General features: G+C 42.3%; 1 protein-coding gene across 2 annotated transcripts; it reads right to left on the bottom strand.

Annotated features, from left to right (window-relative positions):
- Positions 1-504: 504 nt before the first annotated feature.
- erich3 (glutamate-rich 3) lies at positions 505-19,857 on the bottom strand. 2 transcript variants are annotated; one of them, XM_039811421.1, is made up of 16 exons: positions 19,810-19,857; positions 19,594-19,690; positions 18,198-18,291; positions 16,508-16,633; positions 16,322-16,393; positions 15,974-16,102; positions 13,334-13,492; positions 12,904-13,113; positions 12,307-12,487; positions 11,638-11,824; positions 10,653-10,882; positions 10,377-10,526; positions 8,331-8,696; positions 4,849-4,980; positions 1,262-4,752; positions 505-1,088 (listed from the first exon to the last, which is right to left on the bottom strand). In XM_039811421.1, the coding sequence occupies exons 2-15, from the start codon at positions 19,611-19,613 to the stop codon at positions 1,289-1,291; spliced, it is 5,520 nt and encodes a 1,839-aa protein (XP_039667355.1). In that variant the 5' UTR covers positions 19,614-19,690; positions 19,810-19,857; the 3' UTR covers positions 505-1,088; positions 1,262-1,288. The 2 variants fall into 2 exon arrangements, with proteins under 2 accessions (XP_039667355.1, XP_039667354.1); XM_039811420.1 differs by lacking the exon at positions 19,810-19,857 and having other exon boundaries at positions 19,594-19,778.
- Between the last annotated feature and the right edge of the window lie 724 nt (positions 19,858-20,581).

Genomic DNA, 20,581 nt, shown 5'->3' with positions numbered 1-20,581 from the left:
AGCAGAAAGTCACTTTCCATCTAGTCTCTTTATGCCAGACCCTCCTCCAAAACGCGCTGAAGGAGGGTCTGGCTACTCCACATAGCATTCGGGGATGGGAGGTTTAATGGCATTTCTTTAAACCAATCAGAATCGTCATGGGCGGTGCTAAACTCCGCACAGAGCCGCTGCAAAATAGTCTTACGAGAGAAAACTCAGACTGGACAGATAGTCTAGCTAGCTGTCTCGATTTACCCTGCAGAGATCTGAGGAGCAGTTAATCATAGTCCTCATAAATCCACCAAATTTAAAATTCCAACACAAAAAAAGCAGAAGGAAACGGAAAATACATGCATCCGGCGGAATTTGTGGAACGCCAAGGATATGGACTACTTTCCATCTAACTGTTTTTATTATTTGAGTGGCCAAATCCCACCAGCATTTAGTCACTAATAGATATCAAATGAAAAGATGAAGCCTCACAAACCCACACGCCATAAAAATCATGTGAAAAGACAATACAAATAAACATTTAGTATATTTCTTTTAATGAGAGGTAGTGTTAGCAGCAATGACACAACTCAGTGCCTAGATTTAACACGTCACAATGTTACCACTGTTTTATTCGACTAATTGGTAGCCTAATGATGAATTAATCATCCACATTAGCTAAGGTTAGCATTCCTGTTGTTTAGCTGCATTAGTGTCTAGATGTCATCTCAATAAATACTTGTGTTAAAGCACTAACGCTGTCAATAAGACGCAGACACAGTGCAAGCTAAACTACTGTAACATCAGTGCAAATGTAAAGTGTGCTTTACCGACGAACTGGGAGTCCAACAACTATGAATTATTGAATCACTTGTGAGCGGGAGTGGAAGAGTATCTGTTTACAGGTAATACAGTAGGTGATAGCAGCTGCAATGGATACCTCACACAAACTACGCCTCTTTGGTAACAACAATAGCAAGAGATGGGCTACTGTAAACATTTTATGCAGCAGTCAAAACTCATCGTGCAGCTTCTTCTTTTTGGTGATTGAAGGATGAAGACGATTTAGGAAGCCATTGTAATGTAAACACAGAAACCACGAGACACTTGAGGGGCCTCTGTCAAAACAAAAATCATCTTGTATTCACTTCTGGGATTATTGACCAATACAACAAAATACATTCCCTGATCACTACAAATGTTTCTATTTCCTAATGTTTTTTGAATATTCACTTTTGTACATGTTTTCATTTACACTCAAAAAATTAAAGCAATTAAAGCAACACTGTACCTTAATGCTCCTCTGAAGGGTGCAGCTCTAATGTCCACTCTCTGTCCTCGCAGCGCTCAGCACAGGATACGAACTTTGCGCGAACAGTGTTTCATCCACTGAGAAAGTGCTCAGCCGGTCTTTACTCAGAGTGTGTTTGATGTCTTGGATCAGCTGCACGTCTCTTCTGTCTCCGTTGACGCTCTCGTCTGACGGTTTGGGTTGGATGTCTTCATGGTGGGACCCCTCCTGGCTCCCGTCGTCTGACTTGGACGTCGTGAAATCAGTTATTTCGGTGACTTCTCGACTTTGTTCCTCACTTTTCCCCCACGTTTCTTCGGTATCTTTCGCTTCGTTCGATTCCGAGAGCCCCCCCGGGCTCGTCGGGTGCTCGTGCTGCTCTTCTGTTCCGGATGAAGGCAAAAGACCTTTCACCTCTTCCGCTGCGGTTTGTTTTTTGTTCAACTCTGGACCTGTATCTGTGGTTTCCTCCTCAGTTTGGTTCTCGGGGACACTCTCAGGTCTTCCGCTGGTTACTGAGTGATGAGTGTCTGCAATGCTTTCCACTTCGGTTTTGGAAATGTCAGCTTGCTCAGAGCTGTCCTGCGTTAAACCCTCTTGCGCCCTGTCTTCGTCCACAGATCCTCTGCTTCCTTTGTGCTCCCCTGACCTCACGTCTTGCCCGTTCACAGACTCTTTATCATTTCGTTCGCTCTCTGTTTTTGCTACCAAGATTTCTTCCTTGGTCTCCTCCTCCACTTGCAGCGTGTCTTTCTCGCACGGTTCGCCATCTTCAGAGTGATTGCTCTCAAGGTTTGACACCACAGCTTCTCCTTTGCTTTTGTCCATTGACTCACTGACATCTTCTTCTGCATTTCCAGGCGTCTCCGCCATGTTAAGTGGACTCTCTGATCTCGGCAGCTCTGTAGATTGTGTCACTTCTTCGTTAGCGTCAGATACTTGAGCGTCCGAAGTCGATTCCTTCAAGTCTTCTAAAGGTTCGACAAACGTCTCAAAATACTTGGATGTTTGATGCGTGGTTATCCAGTTTGTGACCAGCTCCCTGTTGTCTTCTCTCGCTAAGGCCTCTGGAGTTTCTTTACCTACTGCGGCGCCCTCTTCTGTGTTATCATCGTTTTGCGTGAGCTGCGATGCCTGTGCGGGAGGTTTGAGCAGCACACTCGCTCCTTCCTCCGAGGCCTTGCTCGCCTCCTCCGTGTCGGCTCCGTTTTCTCCATCGGCGGCAGAGAGCTCAGCAGCAGCGTTTTCGTCAGCGTGTGGGTGTCTGTCAGTCTCAGCGTCAGATGGTGCAGTGGACTCGTCCAACTTGTGAGCTGTATCGTCTGAATCCACAGCTGCGGGGGTTAAAGATTGTGCCCGATCCCCCGAAGAAGCGACTACCACCTCATTGGCAGTACTCTGGATGTCGTCACTCGTTTCAATCAAATCGGATTCTCTGTTTTCACGATCAGGGTCAGGTAGGTTTTCTTTTTCATCTTGTTCCGTTTCCTCCCCGTCCTTTATGTCATCTAATTCAGATTCCTCTTTCAATTCCCCATCAGCTGTCTCCGGCTCGGAGTCATTTTTAGTAGATTCATTTTGCTTTTCCACGCTGCCATCCCCTTCCTTAGCGTCACTTTGTACCACATCGGTGTCAGGAGCCTCATCGACGTTGTCGTCGTCATGGTTTTCGGCCCCATCTTCAGAATCGACAGTCACTTCTTTTACCTCTGTGCTCTCGCCCGCTGCAGGCTCCTCTGTCGTTCTCTCGTCTTCGGTGTCCTCTGCCGTTTTCACGTCCTCTTTGCCCTCGGTTTGAGCCTCTCCCTCATCCTCACAGGTTTTGTCCGCTGCTACGGTAGAAATCTCTCCATTTTCAACATCAACTTCCCCCTTTTCACTGTTTTCACTTCCTCCTTCGGTTTCTTTCTCAACATCTTCAGCCTCCATCACGTCGCTTGGCGTCTCTTCAGCCGTTTCAGTCCCATGTGCTACATCTGCTGCTTCACTGTCAGCGACGTCCTCTGACTCAGCAGTATTTTCATCAGGTATTTTCACATCTATATCCAAGTCTGCATCTGCACTTTTCTCCGATTCCTCTGTTATCTCAGATATTTCTTCTCCCTCTGCAGTCTCATCAACTTTTGTCTCTTGAGATTCTTCATCGCCTTCATTCTTCGCAACCTTCTCATCCTCGTCCTCCTTCTGATCTTTCTCTTCCTGTTCCGCTTCATCATCCTTTTCTCCATCAGCAGCCGTGTTCATCTTTTCAGCCTCATTAGTTTCATCAGTTGCGGCTCCCTTTTCTTCAGATTGTTGCTCGTCATTTTTATTACCGACACATTCGCTGTCTTCGTCTCTCTCGGTCTTTCCTGACTCGTCTGCCTTCTCTTCAGTTGCAACTTCATCTTCTTCACTGTGGGTTTTCTCAGCTTGTTCTTCACTTTTAGTCAACTCTGAAATGCTGTCCTCGTTTTCTATCCTTTCTGCTGTCTTACTCTCATTCTCTTCCTCTTCTGTCTCATCTTTATCATCCTTTTCGCTTTCCTCTCTATTTTCACCTTCCGTTATTTCATCTGGATTTGTTTGCTTTTCTTCCTCCTTACCTTCCTCTTCACATTTCTCTTCTACCTTATCATCTATTTCCGCAGGTGATTCGTCTGTCTGCTCTTCTCCCAGATCATCCCTTTCTTGTTGATTGTCATCCTTACTAGCCTCTACTGCTGACACTTCCTCTTCTTCAACACCATCTTTACTGCTCTCATCTTTTGCATCGTCCTCACTTATATCTGCTATTTTTTCAACGGCGGTGTCTCCGCTCCCCTCCAACGAGCTGCTCGAATTCTCTGCTGTGACTACTGCGTCTCTGTCCTCGCTGTCTTCCTGCTGCCTCTTCTCTGTGTCGGTTACAGGTGCCTCTTCATAGTTGAGGGCCTCTCGCTCCTCTGAGGGCTCTGCTTTCATCTCCATTGTCTCGCTCGCTCTCATCGCCTCCGCATCATCTGGGGCTGCTGTCTCATCAGTCTTTCTATTCGGCTCTGATACTGATGACTCATCCTCCTCGCTGCTTTTTGCCCCTCGCCCCGTCTCGCCGGGCTGCGTGTCAGCCTCCGCTGCAGTTTTCTCCTCGCTTTCTTCGTCTTTCTCTGCAGCCTCGCCCTCAGCAGATTTAGTTGCTGCATCTTCTTGAGGTTCTGAACTCTTGTCATCATCAGCCATTTCCTCTTCAGATACAGGATGCAGAGCTGCACCGGTGTCTTCGGTGTCCTCTGACTTACCATTTTCTGTGTTTTTGTCTTCTTCTGATGCAGCCTTTTCATCTCCATCTTCTATTTCCATCTTCTCTTCTTGGGGCTCTTGTTGAGTTTCGTCATCCTGTCCTCTTGGTTCAGACGTCTCTTCATGATCCTGCACCACTTCAGCTTCACAAACAACATCTTCCTCACATTTCGTTTCCCCTACAAGGGTCTGTTCCTGTTCTGTAAATGTCACCGATTGTACTGCAACAGCATCTGCAAATACAATAGAATTTTTTTTTTAGGAAGGTAAGTATTTTACTCTTGTGTAGCTTGCTGATTCCATTGAATAAAAAAATGAAAGTCAGGTACCCTTGCTGTCTTGATCAGGGCCTTTATCGATGGACTCCTCCTCCTCAGTGCTGGTGTCGCTCAGCTCGGGCTCGGAGTTGCACTGGGACTCATTCAGTATGGCTTCTGCCAGCTTCTCCTGCACAGATTTGGCTTGGGAGAGAAAAACAGACATGGCAGTGATTTAAGTTCATGTTTAAGCAAGCACAGGATGAACTTTTGTGAGTCACTTATGGTGACAAATCCGAATGTTAAAAGGCTATGAATAAAGCAGTATTTGAACAATGCATGTGCAATGAGAAAACTGAGCCAATAAAGAAACAAACAGCAATCAGACAAAAGAATGTCTTTAATCTTTCCAGGTGCAAACACAACATGCAAAGTGATAACTAACATGCACAGAAAGAAAATACAACACATAAACAAGCATGATTCAGTACACAACCAAAATGGAAACACAAAGCACAATCTTTTAAAATACCCATTTTAAACCTAATTTTTGTCATTTTAGGATGTGAATTTGAAACTCTAGATGATAAAAGATTAAAAGAAAGAAAGAAAATCACTAAACTTTGGCACCAAAGTGTTTTGTGCACACAGATTCCAAGAGCACAGATTGGTTGAGAAAACCTACAATTCCTGTTTAACAACAATACATTTTTATATATTAACATGTGAGTTAAATTCTTACAGAAAAAGAACGCTGTAATGCGGAACAGATGTGTTTGTGTAGACTCTATACATTAACAGTGACATATGTTGCGCTTTTTGGGACTTTAGGTGTGTGTAGCTTCCTCCTCCTTTTCTGATTTTCACCCCCCACAGGCTTTCCCTTTGCTTTACGAGCTATATTTTGAAATGTTTATTTATTCCACATCATTTTGCTTTAACCAGAACTACATTGTGCAGCTTTAAGACAGATAAATTAAGTAATAAGGAAACATAAGTTATAAAAGGCTTTCGCTAGAGAGATCTCAGAGCATGTGACCTCTGGTACAAAGGAGATCACATGACCAACATGTGGCCTGAGCGCCCTTTCAACAAAGAGAATGCGGTCTCCACGCAACTCTAAAGCCTGAGCGCCTTTTACAAACAAAGAGAATGCGGCCTCCATGCAACTGTAAAAGCCTAAAAGTCACACCTCCATGAGAAAAGATGGCCGCAGGTCTAAAAACTACAGACGTTGTAGTTCACACCTTCAAGAACCCTGATTCCCTATTGGCCTCAGGTCCCTGAACGCAGCAGGGGTTCATGCCCAGGTGACCGGGGATATAAAAGTCTCCGGCACCCACTCCTTTGTATCATCCACTGCATGCGAAAGCAGCTACAGGGTGCTCTCCTCTGTGTCATTCACTGCAATGCCAAGTTGCTACAGGATGCTCAGTCAAACGTTTGTACTTCTATTAAATGGTTTCATTTTCCGGATGTGTGGACTATTTTTGGTGTTCTGGCAACACCCTGGATCCTGTGAAAACACGCATCAGTGTTTCATCTCTGCAGAAGAGAAAACAACGTTTATCTTCAAGAAATCGGACAACAGAGACACCATGTTGTCTTATCGAGTTGACCAACTTGTTCTTCACTGCCTGTGGAGAGTAACAAGTTTTCCGTGAATCACCGACGAGTGAGATGGATTCGTTCTGTTTACCGTGGAGCATCTATGGACCAAACGAACGAGAACACACACAGTAAGGAGACTTAAAGTTTCTGGGCAGAGAAATATAGGTGTGTGTTCATTAACGTCGGTGGCCGCTATTGCTGCAACTTGTTACGACATTGAATGTGATTAATTAGGAAGTGCTACTGTTGGAAACGTCTTACGATTAATATGATCGTGACCACTGAGTCCAATTCATTGCTGTGAAAGGACTGGATCACGGTACCTGTTGATATGTTGTGTTTGATACTATAGTTTATTGAAACTGTAATGCTACACTGCTATCTCCCGCCGCGGAGTTTAGTTACTGTACCAGCGAGATAATACACCTTCCGTTCGTCAGTCGAACCACGGCACCGCGACGTAACAAGACTGTTACCTCGTGGCCCCGTGTTGGACAAAGGGTCGATTATTATCGCCGCAAGAAAGAAAGAAAGCTGTTGGCCCCCCAGAGGCTGAATAATAAATATCCCCTCGTCAAGTTAGGTCAGGGTCCTGAGTGAACGAGAGGATTGGTTATTATCGAAAATCAAGATTCCAAGTGTTTTTCTTTCTCTAAAGTCTGCTTTCCTTTCCTCTTCTACACACTAACCTAACTCACACGCCTACACATACACAGATCAGCTAACGGCCACCCCGTGTATCTTAGTGTATCTGTTTGTGTATCTTAGTAGCCATTTTGTGCCTAACGCTAAAAACTACAAAGAACCTCACATCTCGCAGTGTTTCATCCGCCATCTTACATTACATTACATGTAATTTAGCTGACGCTTTTATCCAAAGCGACTTACAATTGCTATACAGTATACAGCATGTCAGAGGTCGCACGCCTCTCAACTAGGGGTTAAGTGTCTTGCTCAGGGACACATTGATTGATGTATCGCAGTGGGAATCAAACCAAGGTCTCCCACACCAAAGGCATGGGTCACGTCCACTGCGCCATCACACGCACGCACAAAATGTTCACCACGTTTGCTTATTTTGCCTTTGTTGTACTTGTAACAAGTTATAGGTTTATTGATTGAATTGTCAACTATTGATTGACAATTAATAATTTGGAAGTTCAATAAATTATATTATACTTTAAAGAGCAGTTTGTGATTATTTGTGTATATGTTGTAGTAACAGCTGGTTGAACAGGTCAGTGCTTGAATTTCACCCTTCCCGTTCACTTTATAAATACATAAATTCATCAAATTAATTAAGATCCATATTTTCAAAGAGAACACCACCTATGAGACTGTTTTCACAGTTCAGTTACTGGTCCCTGATTCCAGGGTGGTGCCCCGTTTTGACTGTTTGTCAATTTGGTAAAGTTATGAATACACATATTCATAACTTTATTAATATTGATAAAACATCTTTGAATAATTGCCAATAATTGAATCTGTACCTCCCCAATTCCCTATATACAGGAGAGATAAAAAATACAATTAAAATATGTTTTAAGTGAGAATTTCTCATTAACATCCCAATATCTCGAAACTCATTTTGAATAAAATTGAACTTTTACATTTAAAAAAAATGGATCAGACAGAAACACTTCACACACAAACAAATGAAAAATAAGGGTCAAAATAAAATAACACATAAGTAATTTTTCCAGTATCAACTTACAACAATGTCATAATGTTACTTTAAACATCACAAACTGACAATATGGAACTGTGATATTGATTTAGTTGTTATCAGGGCTGTATTACTGTATTTACCTACACACACACACAACATAAAGTGAATACAGCCCTAGTTGAGATGATAGTGGAAAAACCTCCATACGAGATGGACTGATCCATTTCTCACTCAGGTGAAATCTCCAGAGTTGTATTTGTTGGTTTATACTCACCCCTCTCCTGTTCCAACTCCTGTTTGCTCTCATCTACCGTTTTCTCCACCTCTTTCTCTCCTGAGGTGTCGTCACTCTGTTTATTCTCATTCCCTGAGGTGACGCTGTTGTCTATCTCTGTGCTGTCCCCCGCACTATCCTGTACCTCAGAGTATTTAGGCACCTCAGGCTCAGCCTCAGTGGCAGCGGCTTCTTCTTGATTTGGTTCATCGTTTTTTTCATCTGGTAGAATGGCAGTTTCCTCTTGATCTACCTCTTCAGGTTGCTCTGCTTTCTCATCCTCTCCTGAGTCTTTGGTGGCTTCCGCATCACTCTCCTCCCGGTCGCTTCCTGAGAAGCTGGAGCCTGAACGGGACTTCATGTCCTCTGTGCAAGAAAAATGGAGCATTTTAAATTCTTTAACAGAAAAAATGAGGCTCCAAACATCCAATGTATTCTGTAAATCAGAGCTCTTCAACAGGTGGTACTGTAGGTGTGTGGAGGGGGGGGGGAAATAATGGTTTATTTCTTGTAATTCTTTTCAAAAATAAAATGTCTTAACATTTAGGGCTGGGCGATAAATCGATTTTATCGATTAACTCGAATGTGTAGTTAACGTGGATTTGTTTAAATGAAAAATCGTTTTTCTCCTTAACATCCGCTGACGCTCCCCTCTGGGCTCCCGTAGCTCCGAACGGGCTCATCCCTCCCCCCGCGCGTTTGCCATAGAGATACACAAACAACATGGCAGCGACAGGGACTAACATTAATTATTTTCTTAACCAGTCGTTTCATTATTTAGCTACTTATCTGTAATCTCCGCCGAAATGACCGGCCGCTCGCGGTGCACTGTCCCCGGCTGAGAGTCACCTATTCTCGGATAACTGAACCACCAGCTACAGCTGACCTGAAGGAGCACCATGCGGGGCACCAGAGGCGGTGTTGAGGAACTCTTTTGCGGCTCAACACATCTACTAAATGCCGCTGATACAACCGAGCTGTGACGGAGTTCTGTAGCAGCTTAAACAACCTGCAATCGCCGCTCTGTAGCACGGAGCTCCGCTTCGACGTTTGTTTTTATCGCTACGAAGGAGCTTGCTACAGGTATGCTACATTCAAGAGACCATGGGATGTTAACGTACGTTACTCAGCAACAGGTGAAAATAGGGGCAAGGTGGCGCAATAACGTTAAAATGAGTTGAACTTTTAGCGAGGAACGAGAAGTGAATTACCTGTATGTGTGAAAACACGCATCCGTTTTGTTGTTGTTGAATATATAGCCCACCAAAAAAAAAAAAAAACCAATTTATATTTCCACAAAATTGGCATGAATAATCATAATGGTATACATGCCCCATGTGTGTGCGTGTGTGTATGAGTCAAAACAAAATAAAACTTGTTTTGAACATTTTCTTTGTCATCTGCAGATTGATTTTAAGTAGAGGGAGAAAAAAATCGATTTAAATCTTAAATCGGATTTTGTTTTTAAAAATCGGGGATTTTATTTTTAGGCCATATCGCCCAGCCCTATTAACATGAATCCAAGCCCCACTGATGATAGGCTTACTGGCCTTTAGGTAAGGTAGTTACTAAGATAGACAGCCACATGTATTTTTAACATTAAAACATGATTTATAAAATCATTCCAACAATTCTAGTTAATTCTATCTAATTTTAATAGCTTAGTATTCTATGCTCTAAAATGGTACGTATAAAGGCTTTAGGCCGCCCAACACGTTGTTGTAGGCCCAGTTTAATATGCAACTTCATTTTATACAAAATATGTAGTAGGGGGGTCCCTGCTCCGTCTCACCTTCAGCTAAGGGGTCCTTGGCTTAAAAATGCTGTAAATAAATAGAAGGAGCAGTTCCTTTCAGCATCTCATTGAAATCTAGGCTCCAGAGATCTGCAGTAATCAGTATTTGAATGCCCTCTAAAAGAGACTGAGTGATTCTGTTTTGCTAAAAGAATGAGTTAATTATGTGTGATGAAATGCCACTTCACTCTCAGTTATTTTCTTCTCATGCAAAACTTGAAAGATGTGTTCAAACAGGAGATTTCCCCCACCATCCTTCTCGTCGTCTTCAGTCTCAGAGGCGTCTCTCTCCTCTTTAACCTGCCTTTCAGTTACGCGGGATGGAGAGGAGGATTTCTTTTCTTTTGCCCTGTCATCGTCTGCAGGGCCCTCGTCATCTGCTTCAAAGTCTTCCTCATAATCTGAGGAGGAAAGAAAATTCTTTGAGATGCACTGTATGGACAAGATCTGCAAAAGCTCTCGCTTAATGTATTTCTTCTTAGCGTAGTCATGTTTTTTTTTGTACTCAGATGTTTCAGCCATTATACCATCTCTGACTTTGTCCTCCTCAGCTGTTTCTTTTTTGACTTGAGTCTTCACGTCCTGTGGTTGGCTGCTTTTACACTCTGAGTGGGATGAAGCATCGTCTCCTGTCCTCTCTGTCTCCATCTCAGCACCATCCTTTGGGCTTAAGACTGACTCTTCTCTTCCTTCATCCTCTCTGACCCTCTTTGGTGGAGGAGTGGGCTTCTTGTCCAGTCCCATTGCTATGATGCACCTGAAATAATCAGCATGATACATGTATACTGTATGAAGTTTAGCGTAATAGATTTTTAAAACATTTTTGGGTTGGCTTTTGTGGACTTTAATTGATAGGACAGCTTGAAGATAGTAAAGGGGAAGGAGAGTGGGGGAGGACATGCAGGAAAGGGCCGTGGGTTGGATTCGAACCCTGGCCGCTGCCAAGGACTCAGCCTACACGGAGCGCACACTCTGGGTACTGAGCTAGAGGTCCACCCGGATCAGTTTGATATTTTGACAGATTATCATCAAGTTAACATGGCGAGGTTGTTAGCAAAGTGGCTAACTTTGGCGAGTTGAGTGGTATCAATCTTCTCATCTAACTCTTTGTAAGAAAGCGAACAAGCATATTTCGTCTTTTGTTAAAAGAGTATAACATTTTCAGACTCACAATGGACCGTTTTTTTAGGAAAGGCTGTCTTTTTTATCCCACACTTTCTTCCACATCAAAACCTTGCGCCTACCGAAAACGCAACTCAACGGCTCACAGTTGAGTCGGAGATTCAGGTGTGTTATGTTAGTAGCGTCTAAGCGAGCCTCAAGCAGAGATGAGCAGCAGGCTACAAAGGTCTGGTAAGCTCACTTCTTTCTAACTCTTTCCCTTTTTCAAACTAACCCCAAAAGGTTTTCCACAACCTTTTTCCACACACGCAGTACTACTACTCCCCAAGAAATGTAAACAGACTTTGATGTGTACAATAAGTGTAGTTCCCCTTAAAAAGGAGACCTTACTTGTAGCAGGGAGAGGCCCCCTCTACGCCGCAGAAGCCAAAGTGTCCGTGCCTGCCACCGAGTCTGGGGCCCTTTCTGTGTTTGAACTCGCAGCAGGAGCTCAGCCGCTCCACCTGCAGCCCGTTCAGGAAGAAAGTCAAGCTGAAGGGGAAACCTCGGTGTCGCCTTGAAATGAACTGGAAAGTCTCTGAGGGAAGGATTGAGGACGTAGGTGTGAGGAAGGAACATTTTCAAGATCAAGATAGAACTCAAACCCATCTTAAATCCTGTGAGGCATATTTACGTAATGCTACATGTGGTTAATTTAAATAATAATGATTCTCAACTAAATCAAAGATACAGAAATATTCTATAGACTGGGGGCCCTTTAATAGAGTTAGTTTGTTTGCGGAAAGGCTGTTTTATACACTTACATTATTTTTTTGGGGGGGCATTTTCAGCCTTTATTTTGACAGGAAAGCTGAAGACATGAAAGGGGAGAAAGAGAGGGAGAATGACATGCAGCAAAGAACTGCAGGTCGGAGTCGAACCCGGGCCCACTACATTGTGGAGTAAACCTCTATATATGCCGCTCTACCAACTGAGCCATACAGGCACCCAATATTTGCTCTTATTTGTGTACATAAACACACATATCTAACAAACACAATCACAGATCATCACACTGACCTCCCTCGCGGAGCTTTCCCTTGAAAACACACAGGTTCTCTCCTCCACAATGTTGCTGAAACACTTTGACCTCATCCGTCATGTCAGTCAGGTCGTGGGAGAGATGCACTGCTTTGCCAAAGTAAATCATGTTCACACACACCCTGCTCTGGTGCACAGAGCTCCTCAACATGGGGGGGTCCTGGATGGGGAAAAAGGGCAGGTTGGGGGCAGTTTGATATCAATTTAATCCAGTTTAGGAACTCTTTTTCTTTTCTTGACTGATCTACACAGGTAGGTGTTATCTAAGTCTGGATGAAATTATATATAGTATAATATATGCTTCATTTTACAATAATCTGCGACTGCATATAAAAGGAATAGAAAATCCTCGGGATCCCTCTATGCTGTTCTGTATTTGAAAGTTTAGACATACAGATTTACGAAAGCCACACACAAAGACATATAATAGAACCTCTTCCTGCTGGGCGCTGCAAAGCTCAATGCGCCTCCTAGAAATTTTAATTGTTCTTCCTAGTTAACCCAAAGGGGCTGCAGCTTGTAAGTTTGTTGTGGAAGGTTATGTTGCCAGGGGAAAACATAAAGAGAGGTAAAGACCTCATTGACGTCAGCTCCGCTGGGGGCGGTGGTAGGACGCAGTCTGCGGCCTCTGAGCGTGCCGCTGGGAGGGACCTTTACCCCCCTCTCTTTCCTCTTCGTGGCTGGAGGCACCGGGGTGACAAAGTTGTTGATGACTGGGAGGCAGTAGGGTGAGATGCCACGGTAGGGCTCCGCTGTGGTCAAACGTCTCCGGGACTCCTTGTCCATCTGGGAGAGAAGTTAACAGAGTCACATTGTGACACTGATGTACTATAATGTTAATGCCTGTAGTCGCTAATGAATGTGACTAAAAGTAGACAGTATTGTTCTCGCTATAGTTTTAAACCAAAAGAAAATATGATTTTCTCCGTAAGGAAAAACAGTCGCTATATAAGTAGGCACATGAATGGGTGAATGAATGAAGGAGTCTCATGTGTCCCGGTCTCACAGTGCAGTTGAACGGCTGGTCGTTCTCATTGGAGGACTTGAGGAGTCTGTAAGGGGCGCTGCGTCTGAGCGAAGCTGTGGTGCTGTTACTGTGGATCGGCTTCAGACGCACCGGCCTCTGCATCTTCCCTGGAGCCGTGTTGGGTCGAGACGAGCCCGGCTGCAGCACCCGTAACACACACACACACAGTCAGCATGCTGCTAATTACAAACACTGTATATGTCTCGCTATGGAAACCAACACAGTGTGTAATTGGTTTAATACAGTGAATACAAGATGTTCCTGAAAATTACAAATGTGTCTGATTGGTTGTGCTTCAGTACAACTAAACTGTAAACTAAACATATCAATTGATAAAAATCTAAGCATGTTTAAGGCTGACATAATGGGAGGAATAATGCTGTTCTATAAAATAATATTCCTTTATTTTCATAATATACATTGAGATTGAAAATTCATTCTTGACCTTGGCAAAAAACCTTTTGAGACATATTGTCCATAACCATTATTTAATTTATTGTTATTATATGTTATTATATACTGTATTGTCTGTGTTTGTGGTCCGCTGCTGGGTTTTGCATGTCATCTATGCATGCAATATGATGCTACATACAGTAATGAGTGTTTAATTTATTGTAATCTGCTCTAGTTCTCATTTATATCTTTATACGTAACTTTTATTTGCTCTGTTTCATCCTAGTTTCCAGTTGGGGATATTTAAAGTTTTCTCTTACTTTGATAAATCATAAACTCCTTTAATCGAATCATGATAAATGACACAATAGGTGTGTGCAAATGCACATTAGTAATGTGCCTTGACATTTGCCCCAACATATCACTGTTGATGTATTTGAAACAAGCCTCTGCTCACTGAAGTGTGAGATGTTTGCAGACAGAGATTTCCCAGGTAAACACAGAGATCAAGGCCAGGATTACCAGCTCTATTTACCTGGGCATTTAGGTCTGTGACCTTTGAAGTTTCAAAGATAACCCACTTTAATCCCAATATTTCACTAAAATCCCTCTTGTCTGCGTACACAGCAAACAGCAGCTGACAGCACAGATAATGATTTTCATTACAGACAGACATTCCTCGCCTGAAAGAATGTCTTGGACTTAGACACTGCTCAACTCTAACTGAGTTTGAGCGATTAAAACAGATCTTTATTTTCCTTATGTCCAGTGATGTAAAATGGTTGCTTTAGGGCTGAAGAGATGATGCATCATTAATATAAAATATATTAAACTTCAACTGGCCAAATTTAGGTGCTGCAATTAAAGAAATAGTTCAACATTGCTTGGATGAGAAGATTACATTTCTGTATGGTTGCTCCATCTTAGAGTCATCAGGTGGTTAGCTTAGCTTAGCATAAAGATGGGTAAAATGTTAGCCTGGCTCTATCCAAAGGTAAGCAGTTGCTAGGCAAACAACAGAGACTCCAGAGGGACAATGCTCCCGGTCAAGAAATAGTTGTTTTTTTCACTTTGGTTTTTGTTCAAATTAAACAAGATAAAACGTGTTACTTAGTGATGTTTAGAGGTGCTGTTGCCTTCGGATAGAGCCAGGCTAACATTTCCCCCATCTTTATGCTAAGCTAAGCTAAGCTAACTGGCTGTAGCTTCATATTTATATTTATCATACAGACATGAGAGTGATATCAATCTATTCATCTAGTTCGCATCAAGAAAGTAAGTGTATTTCCAAAAATGTTGAACTATTCCTATAATTAAATGTCAACATTTTAGATACAAACCCAATATATGTATCTCTTGTGAAACACAGGTCTGATTGACCAATCCATCTTAAATTGATTGGCTTAATAAAAAGGTATTTAACTTAAAGATCCAGTGTGTAATGTGTTTAGTTATCAAATCTGTGTTGCCCGTTCACAAACTTGTCCTTTTTCATGAATATTTACCACCACCATCAATTCCAAGTATTCCTCTTGGCTTGAAATTTTACATTTGCATTTGCATGAACTGGGGTAGACGCTCCATATTCATCCGCCATCTTGAAATACGTTAGCCGGTAAGGGACATACAGGACATACTGCTCCACCTTACGTTTTCGCTGTCACATGATAAACTCAGAGGTGCTGCTAATGCTGCTAATGGGTATCGTAGCTTCCCGGCCCCGCCAAGTTTGAAGAAGGAAACATGGAGGACCACATGTATTCAAAATCCAAATTTCAGGAACATGAGTCTTCTTCTTCGCCCAGAAAAAGAAAAAGGATATTGAAAAGAGCGAGAGACCGGCGTCATCAGAAAAAAACGTGAAGGCTACCGTAGCTGTAATACGTACTTTGAACTGCGTGGCGCGAGAGAGTTGATTGCGATATATGATCTCAATGCTAGATGGGAGAAATTCCTACACATTGGACCTTTAAGGTTGAGCTTTTAAACTCAGACATAATATCTTAGAGACCATGTTGTGGCATTTAAAAACCTTCTTTCCATGATGGAGATGCTATAATTAAAGGTCACATTTTAATTGATTAAGGGCTTGGATCAGCGGTTTATATTGTTCCTGGTTGGCCACAGGGGTGCCTGTATCATACACTGGTGACAACATATTAAATGTCATGTTACAGCAATATCTACTCAATCTACTGGTGCACCAAGACAGATGTTTTGACTCACGGACTCCGAGGATTCAGAGTTCTCACCCTCCGGGCCAGAGTGTTGTTTTCGGATACCCCTGGCCCCCGTGGGTGGACGTGGAGACAGGATACGGATGATGTCTTCTTCATACCTTTTAGAGCGCTCCACCTTCCAAACAGGATCAGTCATTAATATTGTTGCCATTTTCTTGTGTAGCTATACGTTTGTTCCAAATTGAGATGTATTTGTACACTATTATCTATAAAAAAAAAAAAGTCTCTGTAAATAATACTACATGCTAATTTTTTTTTTTTGTTTCATATGATTCAGGAGTCATTAGGTTACAAAATAGGGCAGCAAAGCAGTGTTGAAATGTAAATGATGTACTTTGATCTTATGTACTCTTTCCCTCCTTGCAAACTCCTCCAGTTTCCTTTTGATCTCTATTTGATGGACACGCTGTATATGGGAGGGGCACAGAACAAATTAGCATAATTTATTATTCAAGGAGAAGCACAGATTAGCTGACAATGTTTAGACCTTTTTGTCTCTGGTACACTGTGTTCCTCCCACCTCCATCTCCAGCACCTTGTGGAAAATGGCCTGGGCCAGGCATTCTCGAATGTGTCTCTGGTGGGCTCTCTGGATCAGCCTGTGTCTGTATTCCTTGTCTGGAACAATACGCCCACTCCTGGTGATCTGAGAACAACAGCAGTCTCAGCAGTGTTCAAGCTACGATATGGGTATTTGAAATTGGTTAACAATGTTTTTAAACTGAGGTCACTAACAGCTAATATTTTGTGCAGAAATACAAAACCATTAGGGTAATGAAAATGTATTTTCCCTATCAGCTTCTTACTATGATAAGCAATGAAGGCGTATACGATACCACTAGGGCTGGGTACCAAATTCAATACTTTTTAGGCACCGACCGAATTGCCTCTGAAGTATTGAGTATCGCAAAATGCCTCGTCATTCAATGCCCAATTTCAATACCTAAAGGCTGTTTCATACTTCTGCGTCAACTCCACGCCGTAGCTACGGTGTCGCTCCTACGGCGTCGTGACCCTTTCGGAGTTCTGCGTTGGGGTTGAACGCGTTTCTTTGCATCGCGGTGCATTTTACCACCAGCACGCTAGGGGGTGATAAGTCTGAGTTTATTTGCGCGGTGTCTGCCAGCCGGTTTATGTTATGTTAGCAAGCAAACTTTAGCACAACTGCCCACAAAGTACTGCTTGCTGGCGAAGTGCTAATTTCAAAACGTTACTGACATATAGACACTTTACAAACGGAGAACCCCGTCACTGTCACCAAAATATGTCTGAGTTTATTTGCAAAGCTTATGTCAGTGAACTAGCATGTTGCTACTCCCCACAGTAGGCTGCTTGAAACGCCGACTATCAACACACAGGACGAGTTGACCAATCACAGTCCTTGCGGTCTGCGTCGCCTCGACGCGAAGTTACACATTTTTGGAGGTGCGCGTCGAGCTACGGCAGAGGGCTCGGAGAGGGGTTCGCGTCGACGCAGAGGGGTCTGCGGGGGTACGCCGTCAATTCGATGCAGAAGCATAAAACAGCTTTTAGGAGTAAATATCGTCAGCGTCGGTGAGCCAATCAGCATGCAGCATGCGTCTACCTAGATCTAATAATGTCTCTGATTGGCTGTCTAACGTTACACGTCGTAGAGACACGCAGGAAAAACTCTACGGTACACAGAGAAATATAAATAAAAAAGATCTGTGCCGTAACGTGTAATGTTGTAATTTCTTTTTGTTAAAGTGGATTTTATAAAATTGTATCGTTTAGGGACCTGTATGGAAGTCACAGTAGTGGTATCGGTATCACATTTTTGTTGAACGATACCCAGCCCTAGATACGACACAATTTCACAAACAAAATCTCTCTTTTTTCACAAGTTTGCAGGGCTTGCATGGCTTGAAAAGTAGTACTGTTATTTATTTCTTTTCCCGACAAGTTGACATGGTTGTTACCAATGGATGCTCTAGATCGTCTAGTTTCATATGATACCAATATCTTCACTCTAGTGTTAACACTGAGCCCACTAAGACCTCTTAAAGACAGCAATGTTGGCCAAAAACGGACCTCATTTCATTCCCCGTGACCTATATGGGATTCAAAACGGCGATTTTCGGCGAATGTTTGCATTCTGTACTGAGGACATGACCTTGGTGTCATCATGATCAGCTACAGCCCTGATCATCATCATCATCATCATCATCATCAACAACCTGTTAACGTACCAGTCCTGCTCTCTGCAGGTGTCTCTTGATCCGAGTGTTGCTGAAGTATCCAGCCAGATGTTTGTCTGTGAGACTGTTGTAGGCTGAAAGAAGTCTACAGAAACAAGACACTCAATTAATCCCAGCCAAAGAAACTTATTTAAAAAAAAAAAAAAAGGCTTCACTTTTTGACGGACATCCAGACTTTAAATCTTGTCTTCAACTAAAGTGACTCCGAGAGTTCTTCATTACGGTTCACAGAAAACCAGAATCCCAATCAAATGGTTTAGTGGAGCGCCACACCAAGTTTGTTTGTTGGTTGTTGTTTCTTGTCCCCATTAATGAGACATCAGGTCGTCCGAAACCCCGGCCCATCTGAAAGTGTTTTTCCAACAAAGATTTGATTTCCTCCAGCATTTGTGTACGAGACAACAGGATCTTACAACTACAGGGTCTGTTACCGGTGTCTGATTACGCACAGGAATTACAGGGCATGACACACTTAACCCTGCGTGCCTCCTCTTTGTACACCTGGCTTGTTTGTTTCTGGGCCTCTTCAGCTTTGGCTGCAGATTTGTATTTATTTTAATATCATTTTTAATGGTGCAACAACATTGGTACAAATTTAAAGTCTGTACAAATCACTGTTTTTCAAATGTTTTTTCCCTGATTAAATTTTTTTAAATAAAACTGACTCACTTGTAGTTAAAGAACAAAAACAGACATCAAATATGCATATATGGACTCTACCAGGGTAAGAAGTTAGCATTAGCATTAAAAATGACTAATTACTAAGTACACAAGTATTAGCAACACAATGTACTAAAAGTATCAGAAATAGAAGTATGCATTATGAAGCAAAATGACCCCTATCAGTGTTACTGTATTATATATTCATACATTCCAGTACTGGTAACAGAGTAAACGTGCTTTTATGTAAACAAAGAATCTGAATACCTCTTTGACATAAAAAGAGTGTTTTCCTCCCTCTCCATCTTGTTTCTGCTGTTTCTTCTCGTCTTTTCAGGTCTTGTTCAGTGATATTTGTTGGTCACAGTGAAGCACTTTGTTTGACAAAGTTTAAAACGTTTTTTTTTTTTTTATCATTTATTAGTTTATGGTGGACTTATTAGTACAGTAGGGCCTAGCCTAAAAGTAGTAAATGTACTGCCATATTAGGGTCGTTTTGTGAAGCACTTCAGCATTAGCATAATTCAAGTCAACTAAAAGCTAATTCGGCCACTTTCGTGACTATATTGCAATACATTTTACTCCCATGACATTTTGTATAATTAATGAATTTGTCTAATTGTTTTCAAGAAATTACAAAATTAAGAATGATTAAGTTAAATAAAAAGTTGACCATATCAGCACACCGCTACTCATAGCTAAATAAAAAACATTAAGTTGTACCTACCCTAGGTTGAGGTGACTCATGGTTTTCAGCTCGAACTCTCTTTAATGTCTCCCCAATATTTCAGGTACGAAGGAGCCGTGGTCTTGCTGGAGGACGCCTGGGCCGATATAAAGTCAAATTAAACCAGCAGAGTTGTTATAAAGTGTGTCAGTCAGTGTGTTTTCAGTGGAGTCGCACTGAGAGGCTGCTCTCCAGAGCGGAACTGATGACACTCACCGGTTGCCATGGGAGGTCACGTGACGATGTTGCCAATGAGACTTGTTTCCACTTACAGAGAGAGTCCCACTGACATCTAAGCCAAGATAACACGCACGCACACACACACACACACACACACACACACACACACACACACACACACACACACACACACACACACACACTGCACATTTTTTACACGGATTCATTACTCAGTTTACTTCATTTTTATCTCTGATCATTTGATAAGTATTCTACTAGCCTGTCAACTCTTTTTAGACTGGTGCAGTAAAATGATACAAAGCTTTAGTGGTAAAAAGAAGAAAAAATAAGTACTCAGATCATTAAAAGTACCAGTGCAGTGTAAAGACACGTCACAAGTAAAAGACATGCATTCAAAATCCTACTGAAGTAAAAGTAAATGTACTCAAAAGTATCAGAGTAAAAGTACTTGATCTGCAGAAAAATTGTCCCTGTCAGTGATATATTAATAAGACATGGTTTAAACTGATGCAGCATTTTACTGCTGTAGCTGGTTAATTAAGCTGGAGCTAGTTTGATCTACTTCTCACGCAGGCACAGGTAGTTTCAGGTAGTTTAGTCCGGTGGTACCCAACCTAGGGTTCTTGCCCCTTCCAAATGGTCACAGGATAAATCTGTGGGGTCATGAGATGATTATTAGGAGAGGAAAGAAACAAAAAGTTACGCGAAACAATTGTGTTCATATTTTGGTCTCTTTGGCTTTTTGTGAAATATTGGAGGATTTTACGTTCATGGCCCTTGGACAGTT

Source organism: Perca fluviatilis, chromosome 9, assembly GCF_010015445.1.
Source record: "Perca fluviatilis chromosome 9, GENO_Pfluv_1.0, whole genome shotgun sequence".
Taxonomy (NCBI): domain Eukaryota; kingdom Metazoa; phylum Chordata; class Actinopteri; order Perciformes; family Percidae; genus Perca; species Perca fluviatilis.
Note: the sequence above shows the minus strand (reverse complement) of the source record. Positions and strands in the feature narration are given on the sequence as shown.

Excerpts from the sequence above, each read along its gene's own strand:
- erich3 (XM_039811421.1), bottom strand. The coding sequence starts at position 19,613 with ATGAGTCACCTCAACCTAGG. Across the intron at positions 16,394-16,507 it reads ACAAGGTGCTGGAGATGGAG|CGTGTCCATCAAATAGAGAT; the intron begins GTGGGAGGAACA and ends TCCCATATACAG. Across the intron at positions 12,488-12,903 it reads GCGGAGCTGACGTCAATGAG|GACCCCCCCATGTTGAGGAG; the intron begins GTCTTTACCTCT and ends TTCCCCATCCAG.